Source organism: Lactuca sativa, chromosome 4 (assembly GCF_002870075.4).
Source record: "Lactuca sativa cultivar Salinas chromosome 4, Lsat_Salinas_v11, whole genome shotgun sequence".
Lineage (NCBI taxonomy): Eukaryota > Viridiplantae > Streptophyta > Magnoliopsida > Asterales > Asteraceae > Lactuca > Lactuca sativa.
This window is the reverse complement of record NC_056626.2, coordinates 392,827,369-392,844,514: the sequence shown is the minus strand read 5'-3', so window position 1 is coordinate 392,844,514 and position 17,146 is coordinate 392,827,369. Positions and strand designations below refer to the sequence as shown.

The 17,146-nt window shown below is 28.7% G+C and overlaps 1 protein-coding gene across 1 annotated transcript; it reads right to left on the bottom strand.

Annotated features, from left to right (window-relative positions):
* Positions 1 to 1,013: 1,013 nt before the first annotated feature.
* Positions 1,014 to 17,146, bottom strand: LOC111918982 (protein FAR-RED IMPAIRED RESPONSE 1-like). The gene is made up of 10 exons (XM_052771279.1): positions 16,989 to 17,146; positions 16,690 to 16,717; positions 4,534 to 4,622; positions 4,216 to 4,222; positions 4,000 to 4,102; positions 2,875 to 3,679; positions 2,567 to 2,762; positions 2,152 to 2,389; positions 1,820 to 1,884; positions 1,014 to 1,634 (listed from the first exon to the last, which is right to left on the bottom strand). The coding sequence occupies exons 1-10, from the start codon at positions 17,144 to 17,146 to the stop codon at positions 1,014 to 1,016; spliced, it is 2,310 nt and encodes a 769-aa protein (XP_052627239.1).

The window sequence follows — 17,146 nt, the reverse complement described above, 5'->3', positions numbered from 1 at the left end:
AACCAGGTCTTCATAAAGAAAGTGCAGTTCAGCAAACTACTTTAGAGAAGCTCAGGTAAAGATATGCACACATAATGCTAACTTCTGAAATTAACATGTTGAAGGCTAAGGTGTTGGATCTTGCTGAAAAATATCAAAAAGTTGAATTCAAAGTGCGTACTGATCATGCATACAAGGCTATGCAAACAATTCAAAAAATCTTAAAAGAATATTGATGATTGCTTGTGAAGATGAAGGAATGTTGAAGTGTGATGCTATAGAATAGTTTGTGTTAAAGATGAATGGATTTGAAGTACTTTAAGATGATTCTGCGAAACAACTTTTAAATGGTTTGTTAAATGTTATTGAACATCCTTTTGAATATTTTGTGAAATGCTTATGAACAACTTTTATTATCTTGTGTTGAATGATTAAGTAATAGAACAACTTCGCTTATTTCTGTCAGTTTTTTATATTTACAGATTTTCAAAGTTTATTAATGTTTATTCATAAATGAATACGAATATGATATATTCATTTATGATTAAATTAGGAGTAATATGTCAGCATAACAAAGTTCATATATGAATATAACAAATTTCACATATGAATATAACTAACTTATTAGTATAAACAAGTTTGCTTATTTATGTCATTTTTTTATATTCAAATATTTTCAAACTTTATTTTTATTTATTCATAAATGAATACGAATATGATATATTCATTTATGAATAAGTTCAAATTAATATGTTAGTATAACAAAGTTTAGATATTAACATAAAAAAGTTCAGATATGAATATACTTATTTATTAGTATAACAAATTTTACATATTTGTATTCATTTATGAATAATTTACAACATCAATATAAATTATTTTATAGTAATTTAAAAACAAATATCAACATATCAATTTACCATATCATTATAAATGTGTATTATTCATACATGAATGTTATTGTTTATTGTTTTTATCTGCATATATTCATAATGAATAAAACCAAAGAACATTAAAAAAAACTAAAAAAATCCCTAACTGTCTTTTGCTGATTTATCAGCTCCAACTCTTTCTGGATAAGTACGTAAATTGTGTGGAACTCGTTTTCTACATCCTGAACACATTCTATGTTCTTTTTTAGAATTTTCATATGCTACTTCACCTGCACTTGGAATTCTTTTCTTAATTCTAGAACCTTTATTGCTTTGAACTTCAGGACCATGAATATTAATCTCTTCTGGAATAGGAATAGTAACACCCAAAAGCTTGAATACAACTTCACCATCTGTCTTGCTTTTCAATCCAGGAGAAATATAATCACTCTCAAATTCCTTCAACAACATTTGTTGCTTCTCAGCAAACAAAGTCAATCTCTTTTTGTCATCTCTTACAATATCCAAACATGATTCAAAACTATAATATGAATCATTGACTAGCTTTACATTCTCACAATCACCTGAATCGGATTGAACAGAACTAAAACAATAATTTCTTGATATCACATCCTTTCTCCATCTCTTCAAAATGTACCTTTCAGGAATTTCTTTAACACCACATCTCATCATTATTGTAAAAGCATGTCTGCATAAAACACCCATACGCTTAAAATGTTCACAACTGCAATTTATTTCTTTTTCTTCAGCTTTTATTTCAACCTGATACAAAAACAAAATTTACACATTTACATTCATATAAGAATACTCATATCAACACTCATATATTCATATATTCATATAATATTCATATATGAATATAAGAATATTCTCGTATTCATATATGAATATTCTCATATTCATATATGAATATTATTACATTTTTCATAAAAAACTAGTAAAATTACCTTAAATTCATTTTTAAATTCACTTGTACTATTGTTGTGCTGCACAATGTAAACTTCCCAACCATCTTCAATACCAACATATGAGTATGTACAGAAAAAACATGCTTTATATATTTCTTTTTGCACCTCAAAAAATAATGTACTTGTATAAACCTTTGATGCTTGCAGTTCTATTTCTCGAGGTGTTTGCATTTTATATGATGCTTTCTTTGATGCCTTATCAAGATCTCATTGAGTATTCCTTTGCTTTTGAATGGCAGTGTCGTAATTCATCATGAAACTCAAAAGTAAGTTCCCACTTTCTGAGTATGTATTAAAGAATGAATTCATACTCTCTGACCTCGATGTAGTCTTCATCAAACCACACATTGGAATATCACTAAAATATCCAGGTATCCATGAATCACGTATTGTAAACATGTCTTTAAACCATCTTGTGTCTTCAAGATTGAATTCCTTCATAAGCAAACCCCACTTCACCTCAAAAACATCAGGTTTCATATCAATGTCCCAAACAAGCTTTGAAAACCTTTTTCTAAAGTCTATGTTAGTAAATAAATCATATGATATCTGTATTTAAACAAAAATATTCATAAATGAATAAATAATAATAAGTAAAATAACAATCAATATTCATAAATGAATATACTAATAAGTAATATATTTGAAATACATTAAAATAATACCTTTTTTCAACTTTTTCATTATATGCCACATACATAATCGGTGCTTTGAATTACGAAACACATTCTCAACAGCTTGTTTTATTGTAGCATCTTGATCGGTTAAAACAAGTGTTGGTTCTTTCCCATGAGTTTTAAGAACTGCTTTAAGAAACCAAGAGTGAGACTCAATGCTTTCATTGCTTAGCAACCCAGATCCAACAGTAACCGAGTTTTTATGATGGTCAATAGCAGTAAACGAAACAAAAACCATTCGATACCTAACACACAAAAAAAATGTTCATTAAAGTCAAATTTTGATGTATTAATAATTGAATATAAAAATATTCATATATGAATAAGATATAAACAAAAATAGATAAAATAACTTACTTGTTTGTTCGAAAAGTCGCATCAAACGAGATAACATCACCAAATTCAGCATAATATGTCTTCTCCATTTCATCAGCCCAAAACATACAGTCCAAAACATCATCTTGACAATTAAACTCAAATGAGTAATTTGGATAATGAGCTCGAAGGTCATTCATTGTGTTTACTATCATCTGGACATCTTTATAACCAATAACCTTGTTGATATCTCTCCTTAAATTTTTATAGTCAACTACTTTTGGCTTTACAAACTCATACCCACCTCTCAAACTTGCCCTCAACTTATGAGCCATAGTTGGACCTATTTTTGATGTGGAAGCACGCACAATAAACTCCTTTTCTAAATATGACATTTGTCTCAATTTTTTTAAATCGCTTCTCTTCTTAAGTGGATGGTTGTGAAGTTCATCAAATTGAAAAACTTTATAATCTGGAGTTCCATACACAGATTCAAATATAATATTTGCTTGACAACCAATAGCTCTTGAATTTGAATTTCGTTTCCTCATAACACCACTTGTACCTAATGTGTCATAAGATTTCTTTTTCTGTTTACCACCACGATTAGATATAACATGTTTCTTCTTTATAATCTTGTTATCAAACCTTGACTGTGTACTCAGTCTAACATCAAAACCACCAATTTCAACATACTCAGAATGCATTTTGATAGCCAACTTTAATGATTTGAAGATTAAACCCTTAAATGGAATAAGTTTAACAGGTACATCTGGCTTATAGACATCTTCTCCAGTTATATCATCACAATATTGTGCATCATGTAGTGAACTTGAAGATTCACCACCTAAAATAATAATGCATGAATAAAACAATAACATATATGAATACATCAAACTCATATAAATAAAACAAAAAATATTCATATATGAATAAAAACATTCATATATGAATACATAAGATTCATGAGGATTCAAAATATATAAAATAAAACATAACTTATTCATATATGAATAAAACAAAAAAAATAAAAAATTCAAAATTACAATTATCACACGATTATTCATATATGAATAAGACAACAATTTATTCATATTAACATATTCATATGTAAATAAATGATAATCAACAAAATTAAAAACAACAAAATAATTCAATAACCGATACCTTCAAAAAATGAGTTCTCAACATCTTCTTCTTCACTCTCACTCATAGAAGAATACAAATCACCATCAATAACACTAGAATTCGACATAATACACCAAATGATCTATATAAATAAACAAAAACAATCTTAATATCGAATATAACGAATATATCTCACAAAAAAAGTCGTAAAGATGAAAACCTGGTTAATTACGAATATATCTCACCTCAACGTACAAAATATCTGAAAGAAACTCAATCATATATGATCAGATGATGTAATTAAGCAATCTCTCTCGGTACAGAGCGTAAAAACTACAATGATGTATCCGATTAAAAATTAAATCAGCTCCGATTCGAAATAAATATCTCAAACTACTTAACAAAAATCCGATGAAATAACTCCAATACATATTCAAAACTTGATAATCTTGATAATGAACTCCGATTAAACAACATCAAAACGAAGATAATAAGCGTAATTCCAAACAAATTATAAAAAGAAATAATCTTGATAATGAACTCCGATCTATCCGATTCAAATGATATACATACCTGATCAAATCGGCGGAAACTGAATACGAAGTAGAAAACTGAAACACAAATGCGAAATTTACGATTAATGGAATGAATACGTATATTTGCTAACAAGTTATATAAAGAAAATAATCTTGATAATGAATTCCTCATATCCGATTCAAACGAGATAAATATATCATCAAATTGGAAACTGATAACAACGAACAGGTAAGTTCTATGTAAAAAAGTTGCTAATTTACAAAGATACCCTTAATGAAAATGGACACGCGAATTTTTTTTAATTTGAACATGTTAGATAAATGATTGGCTGAGAATGATTCCCCCATTCTCAACCTTTTTTTTTCAATTGAACCTACCTCTATATATATATATATATATATATATATATATATATATATATATATATATATATATATATATATATATATATATATATATATATATATATATATATAAGAAGGAACATTTGAGAACTCATAGTTTCTCGAGAACCTGAGAACTAAAAGTTGACATTTGGATTAAAAAAATTAAAGGCTAAGATCTATTATGGCACTTTTGTAAATAAGTGGACATAAAACACGGGAGGGTATCTCAAAAAAAATAACATAAGGACATTTTAGGGATTTAGAAATAATCCCCCAAATAAACCTATCCAGATCGATCCCTATTTATTTCTATCGCTCATTCCCTTTTTCTGATTCTTCACTAACTCCATCGATCTCCTCCTTAATTCCATCGGCACCTCCCTACGCCTCCGCCTCCGCCTCCAATGCCCACCCCTACCTGTATCAATAACCAACACGGTCTTGTATTCATTGTTGTCGATCATCTCGAATTCATTAAAGGTGTTGTCTCTTCTCCTTCATCCATACGTCTGTAGAAGACCACTCATACATCGACCTACCATTCTCTTCATTGGAGATCGTCCATCCTCTCTCTCATTTATGTCAACCATCAATAATTCATCATTAATCGAAAAAAATCGATTAAGCTCATGGATCGCAAATATACGCCTAGCTGGGAATCGATTTCTACAAAATCAATTTTTCAAAATTGATTGTCGATAGAGCTTTGGTATCGATTTTCTAGTCATGATATCAAGAAGTTAGGGCTTAAATCATTGAAGGTAATCTAAAATCGATTCATTTATGGATTTTTCTTTCCTCTATCGAGTCAACCAGTCACATACCCTGTGGTCTATTTTTCTGTCTTTACTTCTTCCTCTTAGTTCCTGTCTCTTATTTGACTATGTTTATGGCTGATTTATAGGTTTTGATGGATAGCTGTAACCACTTTCTGGAATTTATGAAGAGGAGTAGTTCTGTTAGCCCTAAAATTGCTTATAAAACAGCAACTGCTTTGCAGATACGGTTAGATGAGCTTTAATAAATTCAACTATATATCTAAGAAACTAATATCTCATTCTTTGATAAAACTATTACAAAAAAAGATTTGCTAATTTCCTATATTTCTTCTTGCATTTGCAGATTTGCTCTTGATATTTACCTTTCTTCAACAACGTAAATTCAGTTGTTCTTATGTGTGCTTAGATTAATTTTCTAATCTCTTCATGTCATCTTCATTACAACAATGTCTTTGTACTTTGTTTTCTGGTCAGATCTTTATTCTGATCAACATATTGTGGCTCCTGCTACTTTCAGGAGCTCACCACTCTCCATATTTTCTTTAGGGGTAAGTAGTCTTAATAATTTCAATCTCTTAAGTCTTAATATGATGTGTTTGCCAATTTAAATGTCCAATGTCCGTTTTTGTTTCTTAATCTTTGAGCAATGTATTTCAATTATGTTTTTCTTTTTCATAGGTTTCATTTGGCTACTTCCTATCAGACCTTGGAATGATCATTTAGCTACTTCCTACCAGATTTCTTTTAAACTTAAACTACAATTCTAATGATGTTATAACTAATATCTCGTTCTTTGATAAAACTATAACGAAAAAAGATTTGCTAATTTCCTATATTTCTTCTTGCATTTGCAGATTTGCTCATGATATTTACCTTTCTTCAACAACGTAAATTCAGTTGTTCTTATGTGTGCTTAGATTAATTTTCTAATCTCTTCATGTCATCTTCATTACAACAATGTCTTTGGACTTTGTGTTCTGGTCAGATCTTTATTCTGATCAGCATATTGTGGCTCTTGCTACTTTCAGGAGCTCACCACTCTCCATATTTAGTTTAGGGGTAAGTAGTCTTAATAATTTCAATATGTTAAGTCTTAATATGATGTGTTTGCCAACTTAAATGTCAAATGTCCGTTTTTGTTTCTTAATCTTTGAGCAATGCATTTCAATTATGTATTTCTTTTTCATAGGTTTCATTTGGCTACTTCCTATCAGACTTTGGAATGATCATTTAGCTACTTCCTAGGGGTGAGCAAACCCAAACCAAAAAACCGAGAAACCGACTAAAACCGACAAAACCGAAACCGAAGCAAAACCGACGGTTTGGGTTTGATATTTTTCGAAACCAAAGAATCGGGTTCGGTTTCGGTTTTTAACTAGAAACCGACCCATCCAACCCGAGAAACCGACTCATACTTAAAACCGACAAACCGGTCCATCCAACCCGAGAAACCACCCATACTTGATTGTGTTTTAGTTGTAATAGACTATTTCAGGCTTTAGTTGTAACTTGTAATGGACTATTTGTTGTAAGACTCATGTTTTTTGAAGTAATTAACTTCAATTTGTTATTTTTTGAAGTATCTAACTTGTTGCTTCATTTATGGAAAATGGGTTAAAACCCAAAACCCATGGGTTTAAACCCAGAACCTGTGAGTGTATGGGTTGAACCCAAGAAACCGAAAAACCACCCAAACCGACCACAGAACCTGAGAAACCGAACCGACCAGAAACCGATCCTATTGGGTTCTAAAAACCAAAAACCGACCATTTATGGTTGGGTTGGGTTTGGGTCCAAAACCGACCCATGCACAGCCCTACTACTTCCTACCAGATTTCTTTTAAACTTAAACTACAATTCTAATGATGTTATAACTTACAATATGTTTTTTTTTGAAAAAAAATGCAGTTTTTTGAAAAAATTGCAGTTTTTTACAAAAAAGTATTTTTTTTCAATTTTTTTTTTTCAAAAATTCATGTTTTCTATAAAAAAATTTAAAAAATCTGCATATAAAAAAAACGAAAAATACTATTTTATAAAAAAATATGAAAATTTGATTTATGATGTAAATTTTTAGACATTTATATTAATATGTTAAATAACACAAAAAATTAAACATTAAATGAGACTGGTAAGATGATGATCATTTCCTTAATGAATTACTTTTGATCCAACGCTCCACTTTTAGTTCTCGGGTTCTCAGGAAACTATGAGTTCTCAATTGATCTCAACCCTATATATACATATATATATATATATATATATATATATATATATATATATATATATATATATATATATATATAGTGTGAGGTTCAACAGAGAACCATAATTAACCAAGGAACCAATTGTGAGCGTCGAAAATCATAACGATCAACGGCCAAGGAAATAGATGTACACTTTTAAATTGGACGCACACACACCGAATTATACCAAAAAATTCACCCTTTACAAAAAACCCCATCACTTTTTTATCGTTTAAATTTTTTTAGGCCATGTGTTTTATCGAAGAAAAAAAAAACTGAATATACCTTTGTTCACGATTTTTCGTCTTGTTTCCATAGAGATCCATGATGATATATAAATAAAGAACTTTTTTTTTCAAAAAAAACTCACTTCATTTTCTTTGATAAAAAAAGTTAGGAAAATGACTTATTAAGGTAATTAACTTTTCGGTATGTTCACATCTGGGTAACTATCTGTTTTTTGTACACATCTAGGTAACAAATTTGTTGAAAGTGTTCACATATGACGACTATGACCTGGTATATCAGGTTAAATCTTAGATGTGAACGGTTTCAACAAATTCACTACCTAGATGTGTACAAAAAAATAGTTACCCAAATATGAACAAAACGAAAAGTAAAAGTAAATTACACGAATGGTCCCTTTGGGTTGGGGAAATTTGTGTTTTTGGTCCCCAACATATTTTTTTAACTTGGATGGTCCTTATTGTTTATTTTTGTTGCGCGTTTGGTTCATGTATTACCTAAAAGACTATTGTGCCCTTATTAATTAATTTTTTAATTAATTTTCTTATTATGTGTTTATTTTTTACATATTTAAAAAAATTAATAGACCCCACATATTTGTATCTCTTTGATGATCCATACTATTTATTTTTTAATTAATTTATTTTTTAACTCGGATGATCTCTACTGTTTAATTTTTGTGACAACCCTATATTTTTCCAAAAGCAATGTAACACTCAAAATGCAAATACAACAAAAACTATTTGGAATCAACGAAATTAACCTCAAAAATAAAGTGTTCAAATATCTGAATTGGGATGCATCAAATGCTAGATATCGTGCCAAGGTTTCCAAAAACATAAAGAACATTCGAAACCGAGTTATATTAAAGAAACTATAACCACTCAAATATTTACGACACACCCGGTAAAACACTATTTAACGTAAAAAGTGAAATTACAATAAAATGCATTTTAGCCTTAAGTATCTAAACAAAAGTTGTAGAGTTCATTAAACTGTAAACGTTAGGACTGTTCATTATTTGGATAAATCCGAATTGTCCAATTGGACAATTTGGATCGGACAATTTGGTTCGGATATTCGGATTTTTGGATTGGTTTTAGAAAACCGAATTATTATTTTGGATTTCGGATTGGTTTTGGTTTCTAAAATAAAAACCAAATAGACCAAAAAAACCGAATTGCAATTTATAATTTGGTTCTTTTTAATATATATCTTTAATAATTTATAAATTTACTAAATTATTCTTTTAGTTTATGAAAAATTTTAATCTATTATAATACTTTAATATGTACTTCTTATAAAAAAAAATTGTCTATAAAGTAGTAAACTATAGTATATTTTTCTTGATAGTTATTTATAAGTTGTAACTCACAACTAATTAAACAATATTTTTTAGTTTATATTATAGAGTAAGTTAATACTAAAGTTATATATTTGTTGAAATGTCTTGATTCTTGAAAACCCGATCCAACCGAATTATAATTTGGTTGGATCGGATCGGATTTGAATTTAGTTTGGATTATTTGGATCTATGTTTTGAAAATCGAAATTAATTTGGATTCACTTGATCGGATCGGATTAAACCGATCCATCCAAACAAACACCCCTAGTAAACGTACATAAAAAGATCGCCCAAATTGGACCTCGTATGAAGAAGTTACGAATTTTCTAAGTTTCGTAACAGTAGTAGAGGGCTAAAAACTTGAATTGAAGACCGAGTGATATTTAGCTAACGCAACCTAAACGAAAGTTGAAGGTCTCCACAGTAGAAGTAAGATGATAAAAAGACAAACGAAAACTGACGTCGGATAAAGAAACTATGAATTTTTAATGTTCTTTAGCAGTCCCGGCCTATTAAAAACATAGCATTAAAAATAAAGTCAAAACTAGCCGACAGAGTCTAAACGAAAGTTGTAGAGCATAATCTCACCTACGCGTGGATATAAAGAACGCGAAAAACGGAGCCCGTACGCGAAAGTTATGGAATTTAGAAGATAGAAGCCAGGATTACGCCCAGCGTAATTCAGGAGTACGCCCAGGGTACTCAGGTGCAGGGTCGAGTCCCATCGGCTGCAACTCTACGCCTAGCTAGACTCGATTCGTAAGCCATGACGCAAAGTTACGCCTAGCGTAACCAAAGTACGCCCAGCGTACTCCGGTAGTACGCCCAGCGTACTCCGGTAGTACGCCCAGCGTACTCGCAATTTCAGCCCTATAAATAGAAGGCATAAGCTCCGGATTTTAGCACACATTCTCAAACTCACACTTACTCTCACACACTTTCAAGCACCAGAGGCCGTCCCGACACCCTCGATTTCCGCACCCGAGCCCCCGACGAAGGTTCTACGCTACCGAGATCCCCGAGAAGCTCGAAGACGCAGCTTTCCGCGGTTGAAGTTCCGCTCGACTCTAGTCCCACTCTCTTCAAACCGAAAAAGTGAGTTCATACCCCTCCTTTTCAAATCTTTTCATGTTTTAGGGGGGGAATACAAGTATAATGCAAGAAAACGTATCGTTTTATATACACTTAAATGCAATAACTATCTTTACGTATAAAGTTTAGTATATCACCAAGTTATTTTCACCAAATGGAACATATTTTTGAAAAACTATAATGGGTATAGTTTGCGAGTTATTCATACATTCTTACGTATACATTTTGAAAAACGAAATACTTTTATCTAAAGGGAAATAAATACTTTTCTTATCGTAAATCTATTTATACTAAGTAATGTGAGATATATTCAAACTTCAACGTACTCTTATGTATGCATTTCAAGTCCTGTATTATAAGCCATAATCTCTTGGAGGGAGAGCGTGATACTTGTGTATAGATCTATACGGGATTGACAACCCCGCACCTAAACTGTTAGCTACAGTTAGACCGGCAGGTCTGGGGTGACAAATGTCATAACACTACAACACCTGAAGAATGTTGTTACAGGCAGTATGTGTCAATAGTATGGTTATAAGACTCACACGAAAGTATAAAAACAAGCTTGATTTACGAGATTCATACATGCATTCGGTATTTACATTATTTCGAGTACAAAACTTATCTTTATCATTTAAATACGAAAGATACTAACTCCCGTCAACCTTAGGAACTTTTCAAACTATTTGTGGAAAATATTGGATTTTCTGAAAACCACGTTCATCGATTTTCTTCCAAAAAGACATACTTTTTAGTACAAAACACTTATGAACTCACCAACTTTATTGTTGACGCTTTTTCGAAACCACTTGTATTTCTCAGGGAATCAGTAATACAGGTAACTACCAGCTTTTGAAGGAGGAACGTTAAGGGCGTTCATTATTAAACATTTTACGTCATCATATTGTAATATTCTTTTGGAAACATGTATAACGCAACAATGTACGTTTTTATTATATATATGATGGTTGTGTTACTTTCTTTACAATATTCAATTGTTATGGTACTACGTGAAGTCATCCACCCACTAAAGATGAAGAGACAATAGGTTATAGTGTTGGTTCGCCAAAGTTGAAGTACCAAAAAAAGAAGGATGGTGAAGACGTCGATGTTACTAAGATGGAAAAGAAATAGAAGTTAGGGAGAATGAGAGATGGGATGGTGACCGGTAAGACCCAAATTAAATTTCTCAAATGTAGTTTCAGGTTTACGGTGAGGGGATACATATATGTGGGGTCTATTAATTTTTTTTAAATATATAAAAAAAATACATAAATAAGAAAATTAATTAAAAAATAAATTAATAAGGGCACAATAGTATTTTTAGGTAAGACAAGGACCAAACGCGTAACAAAAATAAACAATAGGTACCATCCGAATTAAATTTCTTAAATGTGGATTGAGGTTTATGGTGAGGAGATACAGATATGTGGGGTCTTTTAGTTTTTTTAAAATATATAAAAAAATAAATACATAAATAAGAAAATTAATTAAAAAATAAATTAATAAGGGCAAAATAGTCTTTTTAGGTATGACATGGACCAAACGCGTAACCAAAAATAAACAGTATGGACCATCTGAGTTAAAAAAAAAATTAAGGACCAAAAACACAAATTCCCCCAAACCACAGGACCATTCGTGTAATTTACTTTTATTTTTCTTTTTGTTCATATTTAAATAACTATTTTTTTTATACACAACTAGGTAACGAACTTCTTGAAAGCGTTCACAACTAAGATTTAACCTGCTATAGCAGGTCATAATGGTCATATGTGAACACTTCCAACAAATTTGTTACCTAAATGTGTACAAAAAAAAGATAGTTACCAAGATGTGAACATACCGAAAAGTTAATTACCTTAATAAGTTATTTTCCCAAAAAAGTTCAGGTCTATTTTCGTATAGAAAAAAATTAATAAATATATCAAAATTCATATTTTTTGTACTTTTTAAAACATAGATTCATATTCAAGTTAAAAAAAAACAAATAACAAAAAAACGATATTTTAGTTCAGATTCACATTGTAAACCTGTTCAAATTCATGTTGTATACCTGTTCATATACACATTGTGAACCTCCTCAGATTCACAGTGTGCATAATAATAAGACAGATTTACAGTGTGAATCTGAACTGATCTGAGCTTTTTCACATTGTGAATGTTAAAATTTGAAATATTTACAATTTAGATTCATATTGTGAATCTACACTGATCGAGGTTTTTTTTTTCTTGTGAACCTTCTCAGATTCACAGTGTGCATAATAGTAATTCAGATTCACAATGTGAATCTGAACTGTTCGAGATTTTTCATATTGTGAATGTTAAAAACTGAAATATTTACAGTTTAGGTTCACAGTGTGAATCTACACTGTTCGAGGGTTTTTTTAATCGGTGTTGATGTTTATTAATAGAGTACAAAAAATTAATATTTTTGGTATAATTAGTTTTTTTTATAAAAATAAACTTAAATATTGAAAAAAACTAAGAAAATTAAGTGGGTTTTTCTTCGAAAAAAAAAATCGTTTTTTTATATATCAGTTTACAACCCTTCATTTTGCTGTTGATCGCTTTAAATTCCGACGTTTTGGATTGGTTCCTTGGTTTCTTGATTAATAATGGTTCTCTATTGAACTTTTATATATATATATATATATATATATATATATATATATATATATATATATATATATATATATATATATAAGGCGAATGCCGCACGTAGCGCAGAAACATCTATATAACTGAAATCTTTACATGTTTTTTTAAATATAAAAATAATGTTATTGTTAAATTTGATATAATAATTCGTATATTAAGGAGATATAATATATTGATTATTTTGAAAAGTAAATTACACGAATGGTCCCGATGGTTTGGGGTGATTTGCGCGCTTGGTCCCTAACTTATTTTTTTAACTCGAAAGGTCCCTACTATTTGTTTCTGTTACACGCTTTGTCCCTACTGTTTGTTTTTGTTACGCGTTTGGTCTCTGTCTTACCTAAAAAGACTATTATTAAATAGGAGAAAATTGTGGGGTAGGTAAGGTAAGGTGAATGGGTGGGGTTGGAGTGTGTTTATTTAAATAAATTAGATAATCAAAGTGACAAATAGTTATTTTAGGTAAGACAGTGACCAAGTGTTTAACAAAAACAAATAGTAAGGACCTTCCGAGTTAAGAAAAAATAAGTCAGGGACCAGACACGCAAATTACTCTAAACCATAGGGACCATTCACGTAATTTACTCTAATTTGAATTATATGATAATATATACATCTATTAAAACTATATAATCTCAATCTTTTGAATGATATCTACCCGTGGGTTACTCATGAATAAAATAAAATATAATATATAGTTTAATGTTATTTATAGTTGTAGTTATTATTAATTGATTTTTTAAAATTTATTTGTTTAACGTTTTGATTTCTATCATTGTAATTATTTAAAACATCAAACAATTTTTTAAAGGTAACAATATAATCATTTATATAGAGTTATTTTTAACTATTGTTATTGTAAGTTATTTTAAGCTAACTATTTTTAAAAAATTACAATTATAAAAATATCTTTAGGAAATATTTTAGTTAAATTGATATTACAATTTAGTTTTTTTCATTTAGTTCTACAATTTATCATTTTTAACTATTCATAAAATATTTTTTTGAAGTTTTTAAGTGGAACTGAAATTTATATTGAAATTGACCGTGGAATGTTATATTTAAATTAACAATTTAAGTATTTTGTCCAAACTGTTCAAAAGTTGTAGCTTAAATTGATAATGTTTTACATACAACAACATATTAAATCTATTAAATTAAGTATAATATGTTAAAAGTTAAAGACATAACTTTATAAGTAGAAGTAAAAATACTATTATAATATTAAAATTTATTTTATATATGATTACATTTTAGGTTTGATACATATTTAACTTTATTAACCAACTTATAATCATTATTTGAAAGACACTACAATTTATCACGTTTAACTATTTATAAAATATTATTTACGTTGTTTAAATTGAAGTAAAATTATATTTAAGTTGATCATGTAAGGTTATATTTAAATTAACAATTTAAGTATTTTATACAAATTATTCAAAAGTTTTAGGTTTGAAATGATAATGGTTTGCATACAATAACATATTAGACCTAATAAATTAAGTATAATATGTTAAAAGTTAAAAACATAACTTTATAAGTAGAAGAAAATATATTCTTTTAATATTGAAATTTAGTTTATATATGATTACATTTTAGGTTTTATATTTATTTAACCTGATTAACCAACTTATAATCACTATTAGAAAGAAATTGACAAGTCATGGGAGTTTCAAATGAATGTGGTGAAAAGAAAAATGCTAGCTTTATAAGTATGTATGATGATGTATTATAATGAAATGATATATATATATATATATATATATATATATATATATATATATATATATATATATATATATATATATGGTTGAGATCGGTTGAGAACTCATAGTTTCCCGAGAACCTAAGAACTAAAGGTGGAGCATTGGATCAAAATCAAATCATTAAGGGCATGATCGTCATCTACCAATCCCACTTAATTTTTTGTATTATTGGAAATATTAATAAAAAGCTCTCAAATTAACATTATAAAACAAAATTTTAGATTTTTTTATAAAAAAAAAAAATAATTTTCGTTTTTTGTTTAAACTCCAGATTTTTTTAACTTTTCTGGAAAGCATAAATTTTTAAAAAATTTGAATTTTTTTTTAAAATGCAATTTTTTCAACAAAAAACTATAATTTTTTTGAAAAAAAAGCGTATTTAAAAAAACTACAAATTTTTTAATAAAACAGTAATTTTTTAAAAAAAAACTGTAATTTTTTCAAAAAACAAAAAAAAAACTGCATATTTTTCTATAATACTGCAATTTTTTTCAAAAAAAGTGCAACTTTTTCAAAAAAAAACTACAATTTTTTTTAATAAAGCTACATTTTTTAAAAAATATATAAATTTTTAAAAATCAATAAATTTATTTAAAAAACTAGAATATTAAAAAAAAAATCTCTAATTTTTTTAACAAAAAAAATCAACATTTTAGGAGCATATATTTCATATTTTTTTCAAATGAATATATGCATATTTCTTATACTATAATATTCGTAAGTAAATCATAAAAAATCTCATTTTTATTAATCAATCTATAAACATAATAGTACAAGTATTTTATTCGATACAAAATAAAATATAAAAAAATAAAAAAAAAATGCTACGAAGATTCACAATGTTATCATTTCGTCATGTCAAGATTTTCATATTTTCTTCAATCTATCACTTTTCACCTCTTCAATATTTTCCACAAATTCTTCAAAGTCGACAGGAAAATTAAAAAAAAAACGATTAATGCAAGAATACTCACAAAAATGCACATGCATATATCATATAAGATTTACATGTGATTCATATGTGAATTACATGTGAATCACATGTAATTCATATATGAATCACTTCTGAATTACATGTGATTTATATGTAAATTACATATGTATCACACGTAACTCATATGTGATTCACTTGTGATTTACATGTGAATTACATGTGAATCACATGTAACTCATATGTGAATCACGTGTGATTTACATGTGAATCACATGTAATTCATATGCGATTTACTTGTGATATATTGGTAAAATGAAACAAATTAAAATAAACTATATGGTTAGAAAAAAATAAACAATTAATATGATTTACATGTGAATTACATGTGAATCACAAGTGATTTATGAAGCAGAATATTGAAGCAATTAAAATAAACTATATGGTTAGAAAAAAAAAATTAACATGATTTACATGTGAATTACATGTAAATCAACAAATGATTCACATGTAAATCACAAATGATTCACATGTAAATCACAAATGATTCACATGTGTCACAAGTGATTCACATGTAAATCTCTTTATTCATCATCATTTTTCTATATAAACTTTTTGATATTATGTGAGAATTACATGAAATCTAAGAAATCTGCAATTGTAGAAAGCTCTCACAACTATAGCTTGATAGGAACCTGAATAGAAAATTTTGAATGATATTTGTGACACATCACACATACATTCTTCACAATCTGATTTGTATCTAATCTGGAAAAAAAATATATCAAGAACATAAAGTTTTTTTACAGAAATTATCATTGGAAAAATGAGTATTTGTTTCTTAATCAAATACCAGATTAAGACTATGACAACGCCAAATCCATTCACAATCAAGAGGAACAACTAAAGGCCCTTCAATGATTTTAGACTCTGAATGTTAAGCAAGCAATGGAAGCCAACATGCATTGTACCTGAAACTAGTTTTTTTCATTAAATTATAAGTTTTTGTTACTAAAAAAGATATAATCAGTTGAGTTACCTATAGATTGCCCATTGCAATGTCTGGCCTTGATAAAGCCAACGGTTTCTGTCTACAACTGCAAGAAATTGCAGCTGAAGCTTATCAGCACTCAAAAGATCTTCACTGATAAAGATACTCTGTGTTGCATTCCATTCATACTCGTGTTCTGCGTCCAT